Source organism: Bufo gargarizans, chromosome 1 (genome assembly GCF_014858855.1).
Source record: "Bufo gargarizans isolate SCDJY-AF-19 chromosome 1, ASM1485885v1, whole genome shotgun sequence".
NCBI classification, from domain to species: Eukaryota; Metazoa; Chordata; class Amphibia; order Anura; family Bufonidae; genus Bufo; species Bufo gargarizans.
Window position 1 is genome coordinate 451,383,091 of NC_058080.1, and position 8,473 is coordinate 451,391,563.

Here is an 8,473-nt window from a genome sequence, read left to right on the forward strand (position 1 = left end):
AGCTACTTGGTTAGCACTTGGCACCAAATGTTTTGGTCCTCTGTGACCTGTTAACAGTGAATATTACACAGGTAGAACCTCATTTGTGGACTTTTTTTTTTTTTTGCTGTAGTAGAACATTTCTCATACGTCTCTTATGTAGTAAATATTGTGCTCTCTATTAAGGGGTTCTGCATTATCCAGCGATTCTGGCCTTGTCAAAATATGTGAACATACTTCATACCATAATATATTTTTTCTATGTGTAGGTAGACAAACATAAGGACTATTTGGCTGCCATAATGATCACCTATCCTTCCACCAATGGAGTTTTTGAGGAAGACATAAGTGATGTATGTGACTTGGTACACAAACATGGTGGTCAGGTATATTTGGATGGAGCGAATATGAATGCTCAGGTGAGAATTTAGAATGTGGAAATGTAGCGATTGCTGAAATTTGACCTTTAGGATGTTCAAAATCGTGTCCCAAGTTTGAAGTGTAAAAGTAGCAGACAAAAAAACAGCGTATGTCGATTCTGAAATTAGTCTTTGCTAGAGAAGAAAGTTGTCCAGGATGAGAAATGTATCTCCTTGAAGTGACAAACTGATCTGCAATACCATTTTATCTTGGGGTTGTGGCAAATTTGAAAGTTACCCTCTTCACAGGTCTGATTGGGGGGGTTTCCCTTCGAGCATGCACCATATTGCTGCATTCATTCTCTGTAGGACTGCTGAAAATAAGAGCACTGTACTTTACTTCATCTGACAGCCCCCATACAGCATGAATGGAGCAGCACATCGCATGCTTGACCGACCGGAGGGGGCGAAGGACCCTGTCTGTTTTAGTGGGGGTCCCAGCGATTGAACCAGCCCTGTGGATTGGGTATAACTTTCAAACTGGCGACAACTGCTTTAATTGCAACAAATACCCCAATGTTAATAGCACCCACCTTATTGAAACTTCCTGCTTCTGGTAGAATCCAGCTTCATAATAGGCTCTGTGTATTTGGTTAATGAATAAGATACAATGTAACATGCACCTGGCCCGCCATTAGGCCAACAAGCTTGGATATATACTGGTTAGGTCTTGATGTACAGAGGTTATAACTTTATCTAATATTTACTGGCATGGAAAGTAATTCTTTTGGGGAAACATCTTTCCACGTTGTTCTGTTTCCTAAACATGGACCTTGACACACTGTAAAAAATTTTTTAATTTTATTAAGCTAAATAAAATTTGAATCTATTAATTCAATGCACTGGAGAGCTGCTTGCACAAAGGATAACTGTCACTTAGACCCTAATTTCAATTTTCATATATGTAGTTACTAATAACATGATATTGCAGAATCGGTTACTATTAGACTGACTTACCCTATATTTAATAAGATTCAGCCCTTAGCAACCAGTCTGCATAAAACTGCAATTTCACTATTCAGTTAAGATGGCCGCCACTGCCCTCACCCTGAGGCTAATCCTGCCTGCCCTACCTAGCCAGTAACAATAGCCCCCCTAAAGTGTCAGTAACCAGAGCCCTCTCCCTAAAGGGTTAATCTCCTGCAGTACAAAGGGGTCCTCTTACCACATGTTGCTGTCATTTATACACTGAGCAGACTGCAGATCTCCCTTCCCTGGTCTGAGCTGCTTCCACTCTGCATTGTCCCAGTCTGCTGAGTGAGGGAGCGTCTGCCAAGCGCATGGACAGGGAGAAGTGCACACAGCCCAGGCACTGTTATCAGCTGCTGGGAGGACCTGGCTTTAATCATTTACTTACAGTCCCTGGCTGTCAGTAATGTGACCTTGCATGCTGGTGCTTCTGCGTCCTCTGTCCTTCAACACATAGACGGACCATGCCTAGCAACACTATTTTAAGCACAGGTAAAAGTAGGCAGTACAGGGAACAAAACTGTGGAATTAAGGGGTAATTGAGTACACAGTGAAAAGTTGAAATAGGGTCACCAAGGTGATATTAATCACCACAATCCAATACTTTTTTTTTTGAGTATGACAGTTATACTTTGTTCACAAAGGCGGCAGCCAGGAGGTTGTAATGAGACATGCTTCAATGGGCAATGGAATTTCACCCCTATTTGATGGTGAGCCACATATGGCATCAACTTTGTGTTGCAAAGAGTTTAGCGTATTAATGTAGGTTCTTACACTTAGGTTGGGCTGTGCCGACCTGGAGACTATGGTTCTGATGTGTCACACTTGAACCTTCACAAGACATTCTGTATACCCCATGGTGGCGGGGGTCCTGGAATGGGACCTATAGGAGTGTAAGTAATTTCTTAAATTAAATATATTATTTTTATCGCGTTAGAATTTGTAAAAATGATTAGACGTGCTTTTGGCACAATAGAAGTGTTGGGGCAGATATTGTGCTAAGTATGCCTTAAATAGTATCCATGCTATATTTGTCTTAATTAAATAGTAGCAATACCTATAATTAAAAATACAATTTAACATTCTTTGGGAAGACTAACAAGGCATGCACTTGAATAACTTTAATTCCTTTTACAGAAAAAAGCATCTTGCGCCATATTTGCCCAGTCATCCAGTAATACCATTGCAGCAGGGCAATGATGCTCGACCATTGGGCACAATAAGTGCCGCCCCATGGGGCTCAAGTGCAATTTTGCCCATTTCATGGGCCTACATCAAGGTTGGTGTAATTGAGAGATTTTAATGAAGTAGTGTTCTCCCTTTATAACTTAATAGTTTGACAAGTCCTATGAAAAATGACTACTTTAATAGAAAGCAATTTCTTACAGATGATGGGCGCAAAAGGACTTAAGCATGCAACAGAAATTGCCATATTAAATGCAAATTACATGTCAAAAAGGCTGGAAAAACACTACAAAATCTTATTCAGAGGATCTAAAGGCAAGTTAGGAATGTATTTTCTCCATATATAACTAAATATAATGAACAGTCTGCACATTATGGACAGACTTGTATTTCCCATAGGTTCAATACTTGGATTACAAGTGTAATCAAGCTGTATATATTGTAACTTAAAAAATAGACTTTATCAAGTGATGATCATGCTTGTATTACATAATCTATTCATGTTCATTTATGAAATATCTAGAAATTGAAACTTCTTTTTTATTTATTTTTTTTAACTTGTAACAACTAGAGTTGCTAACTTTTTGAGGCTCTCAAGATTCTGATGCTTGGCTTTAAATATGCCTTTCAGGACGTGTGGCTCATGAATTCATTCTTGATGTAAGACCATTCAAGAAATCTGCTAACATAGAAGCTGTAGATATCGCAAAAAGACTGCAAGACTATGGTAAATGTGGAAATTGTATTAACTAAAAGGTTTTTATCCTCCAAACCACTTTAGACATTAGACTCCTTTTTTCATATTGCCCCTCTAAAATGCAGTAGCAAATAAGTGTATAGCAGGGACTTACATTTTTACTCTAGCTCACATATGGGTTTATCTTGAGAAGCAGCTTTGGAATTATTTTGATCTAGCCATCTTATGGTCCTGAAGGACCTGGTGTTTGTGTTATTTTCATCCGCCACTATAATTGTAACATTATGATCTACTTGAGCTTAAATGGTTAATAACATTTCAAACAACTTTACGTTAATAATTAGTACAGATGATTATCACAAACTTTATAATATAGTTGATCAGAGAAAAATCTTTCTCCAGTGATCAGCTTCACCCCCCACTTTCCTATACAAATTTTTTACTCTCTGTCTCTGTCTGTCATGAGATCAAGATGGACTGTCTGCTCACTGAAGGATCAGATTACAGCTGCCCCCTATAAATCTATGGAGTGAGCAGGCTTGTCAACTGTCCAGGAATATCTTGACTATCTGTAATGAAGCTTCAGTAGTGTATTATTTGAGACTAGTGGTGAAGGTCATTGTAACTAATTTTATAGCTTACAATTAATGCTGGTCATTGACTAGTTTCCGTATAATTAGCTATAAGACATGTTGCTTATTAGGAATCGTAATGGTTTTCCAATAAGTTAACAAAAAATGTTTGTCCATGATATTTTGGATAAGTTTTCCAGAATAAGTAGAAGTAAAATTCAAGTTGGCAACAAAAGGGGTGGGTGAGGGGGATTAGAGCTGGTTTTTTTGTTTTTCTTATTTACTCAGTGTACTCTGTCTTTTTACTTCAGGTTTCCATGCTCCAACAATGTCTTGGCCTGTGCCTGGCACTCTTATGATTGAGCCAACAGAGTCTGAAGACAAAGCGGAGATGGACCGCTTCTGTGATGCCATGATAAATATACGACAGGAAATCGCTGATATTGAAGAGGGTAGAATGGATTCCAAAATCAATCCTCTGAAGGTAACTAAAAAAACAAAAAAAACTGTATTGCAAATGTTGAGCAGTCTGGAACTGCTGATGTATACAGTGTACAAATTTGTGCTGTTGGGACATTTTAGTCCAGATAAGCTGTAGAACATCCAACTTAGACCCTTCTGCCATTGACTAACTGCAGAACTGCACCCCAGAGGAGTATATATATGTATGTATGTATGTGTGTGTATATGTATGTATATATATATATATATATATATATATATATATATATATATATATATATATATATATATATATATATATATATATATATAAATTAACTTTGGCAAGATGTCGTCATAATATATGTGCAATCTGCAGCCAATCGTGTGTGTTATGGTGACCACATAATTACTACATTAAATTATTTTTTTGTTATTCTTTGTAACTGTTTGCTGTAGATATATTCTAATTATATAATATTTTCCAGATGTCGCCCCACACACTAACTTCCATTGCAGCGTCTAACTGGGACCGCCCATACTCGCGGGAGGTGGCTGCATTCCCCTTGGTAAGGCCCATTTGTTTTCTACAACCTTACCTTTTTTGTCCCTCAACCTATCACCACCCAATGAATTATGTTCACTAGAATGTAACCCAACACATTTAGATGTGACTGTCCTATCATTAAATGTATCTTAGGGACTCTGAAAATTGAATGAAGTAAAGAATAATGCAGCCTGAAACTTAAGGCACTTGTATGTTACATTATTTTAAAAACAATTTCAAATGTATCCATGGCCTTTAAAGTTTATAAAGTGGTTTAAAACTTGCCTGGCTTCAGACGGGGGGGGGGGGGGGGAGCTGAGCTGCTGTATACCTGCACGGCAACTATACAGTGGACGGAACCTTCTTTCACGTTTTTTTTTCTATGGACTTAGTATGCAAAATGTAGTACATGTATATGAATAGTAATTTTATGTCTTCACCTCCTTCCAGCCATTTGTCAAACCGGAGAGTAAATTCTGGCCTACAATTGCTCGTATTGATGACATCTATGGCGACCAACATTTGATGTGCACTTGTCCTCCCATGGAGACGTATGAATCGCCTTTCAGTGAACAGAAAAGGGCCTCTTCGTAGTGTTACAGACTCTTACTTTGTGACCGCCAATACCAGACTGTCATTCAGCCCTGCCAATGGCAGCTGTTTCTCTCCCCTTTCAGAGGGGGAACGTAGTGTATAAATATTTTAATACTGACGTCTTCATACTGTTGAATGATTATCCACTCAGCAACCCTGTGGAAAAAACATCACTGTTGCTTAAATAATGTGCAGTTGAGTCTATTTTTATTTTATTTTTGGACTTGTCAGCCGGAGCAGTGTTCTGTTCTTGAGTTTTCAAATTTGTAGCCCAATCTGTTGTTCGGTAAAGGAATTTTAGAATATTTTTATTTTGCACTGCCACTACAAACTTCAATAACTGCGCATTATTTAATCAAGGATTTCATTGTAAACTTTTATTAATTTGTGAGGATGGCAACATGTTTGACCTCCCTTTTTGGTCCACTTGTCATCCTGTAGATGTAGACCTGTTCTTCAGATGCTTTTATGGTCTAGACATAAGTACATCTTTTAAACGGTTAGAGTCCCTGCCACCAGTTCGAATATTCATGACTAGCTGCTTACCTCAGCAGAGCAACGCTAGTTCAGGCAATTAGCTAGTTTTAACTATTCAAAATCATGACTTTTTTTTTTTTTTAAAGAATTTCTGGGGCATAGTTTTACAATTATAGGATAATACCCATTTTGTTTTTGTGGAATTTTTATACATTTAACCAGTGTAAGACAGTGTGCTTTGGGAGGTATTTTATTTCTTTCTATCATACAGTTGGAGTTTAACTAGGTTGGCCACTTTCTGGTACTGTTCAGTGTGTTTGTAAGATGAGGAGTATATGGTACCTACTAATTCTGGTCTTGAAATAATTTTCAGATTTGAGAAGATGGGGGGGGCCAAGTATTTTGTGTTGTCCACATGGAGGTCTTGTCCATAAAATACTTGTTGGCCAAGTATTTTGTGTTGTCCACATGGAGGTCTTGTCCATAAAATACTCATCACCTCAGCAGTTTAGTGCAGTATGTTAAAATGATAGATGAGTGGTATATCTGGTCACATGGCTGCTGATGGGTTGTCTCATAGATAGGACCTCCTGTATGGATAGCAAAGAACAGTTGTCCAAGGAGGCATGGCTTATGAAACATAGAAAGTGGCACAGAACTTCAACAAAGACTATTATATAGTTATTTTACCTACGCAATGGTCACAAGTACCCAGAAAGTGGCAAACCCCTTTAGGCATTTATTCCCAATCCCAACCTTTACTACACTATCTTCTCAGTAAGACTGTTTGAGGACACCTGGTTCTTGGACTATGAATGTGATATGAGGGGTATGGGATAGATAAATTGTAGTCACAACCCAGATATTTGAGTTAATTTCCCAGTATTGAAGGGTTGGTACAGGATTAGAAAATGGCTGCTTTCTTCTACAAACTGTGCCATGCCATTGGTTATTGAAGATGAGCTTGGGTTACTTTCTCACCTTCATTCCATTAGGATGCAGTTATGTGAAATAAAAACTGGAAAAAGGAAGTCACTAAATACTTTGAAAGTCAGTGGGTAACTTTTTTATTTTTTTATTTTTTTTTAAGACCGGACACAACCACAGCTTGCAGCCGTTTTACGTCCGGCCACAAAAAATGGAATGTTACCGGGATGACAGAAGATATCTGATGCATCCTGAACATCTTTCCATTCAGAATACATGATGACTAAACGGAAATGTGTTTTTCCCGGTATTTAGATCCTCTGCCGGATCTCAATACCAGAAAACAACGCAAATGTGAGTTTTTTTTCCCTAATCCTGTATAACTCTTGGAAGTGTCTCTTCTGTATGAGACAAGGCAACACAGATTGACAGGAAAAAAACTTCAAATTCAGGTAATCCTTGAGTTATTAGAACATGCACAAAGAATACAGCAGCATTCCTCAATGGCTCAGACCATGGTTAAACTAGTTAACTTTCCTATATACAGTTTTTAATATGGAGGTATCAAACCGAATATTTATTTCCAGTAGTTTATATTAAGTGACAGAATCAATGTTCTATATTAGATGCTATGATAAATGTTTACATTTTTGTACTTGAGTTAATGTTTATAATTTTAGCTTTCTCTTTTCTTGCATTTTTTAAAAGCTTTTTGTATTATGTTTTTACTGTTCTAGTGTTACAATAAAATTAATTTTGTTCCCAAAAAAACTTTTCTCCAGCTCATTACTGCATGAACTAATTTCAAAAATAAATTTGCATTTTTCAGTTGTGTCCAGTTTAAGTGCTTTACCCTAAGCTATAAGAGAGAGGAGATGGCTGGGGTTGCATGGCAGCTTTCTGCATAGAGCAGCAAACAAAAGTGAAGGATTTTGTGGCAACCAGTAAATTACTGTACCTGCGACCTTAGTTTAAGAAAATCTAAATCTAGTTTACATTAATTACACTGCAGTCATTGGATATGCAACTCCAGTCCTCAAGTCTGCTGTGGTGCAACACTAGATCATATAAATGATGGTGGTATTGAATCTCTTGCTTTGAAACTGATGCTCTAGCCTTGATGGGACTCTGTTCTAAGGCCTCTTTCACACGGGCGTTTGTGGGAAAAGGTGCAGGTGCGTTGCGGGAACATGTACTATTTTCCCGTGTGAGTGCAAAACATTGTAATGCGTTTTGCACGCGCGTGAGAAATCAGCATGTTTGGCATGTTCTGTAGAGTGTATTATTTTCAATTATAACATGGTTATAAGGGAAAATATCATTCTATACAGAATGCTAAGTAAAATAGTGCTGGAGGGGTTAAATTTTTGTTTTTATTTAACTCTCCTTAACCACCTCCGGACCGCCTAACGCAGATGTGCGGTCCGGAGGCGGCAGCCCTGCGCACGACGACGCATATACGCGTCATCTCGCGAGGGCCGGGATTTCTTGTGAACGCGCGCACACAGGCGCGCGCGCTCACAGGAACGGAAGGTAAGCGAGTGGATCTCCAGCCTGCCAGCGGCGATCGCTCGCTGGCAGGCTGGAGATCTGATTTTTTTTTTTTTAACCCCTAACAGGTATATTAGACGCTGTTTTGATAACAGCGTCTAATATACCTGCTACC

General features: G+C 38.4%; 1 protein-coding gene across 1 annotated transcript in view; it reads left to right on the plus strand.

Annotated features, from left to right (window-relative positions):
• The window catches only part of GLDC (glycine decarboxylase), a 44,809-nt gene extending 37,231 nt beyond the window's left edge, over positions 1-7,578 (plus strand). The window contains exons 17-24 of the mRNA XM_044272553.1: positions 249-398; positions 2,148-2,260; positions 2,505-2,646; positions 2,756-2,867; positions 3,184-3,279; positions 4,133-4,305; positions 4,751-4,831; positions 5,260-7,578. Of these exons, the coding sequence (XP_044128488.1) occupies positions 249-398; positions 2,148-2,260; positions 2,505-2,646; positions 2,756-2,867; positions 3,184-3,279; positions 4,133-4,305; positions 4,751-4,831; positions 5,260-5,403 (1,011 nt within the window). The 3' untranslated portion in view covers positions 5,404-7,578. The remainder of the gene's footprint in view (positions 1-248; positions 399-2,147; positions 2,261-2,504; positions 2,647-2,755; positions 2,868-3,183; positions 3,280-4,132; positions 4,306-4,750; positions 4,832-5,259) is intronic.
• The last annotated feature ends 895 nt before the right edge of the window (positions 7,579-8,473 follow it).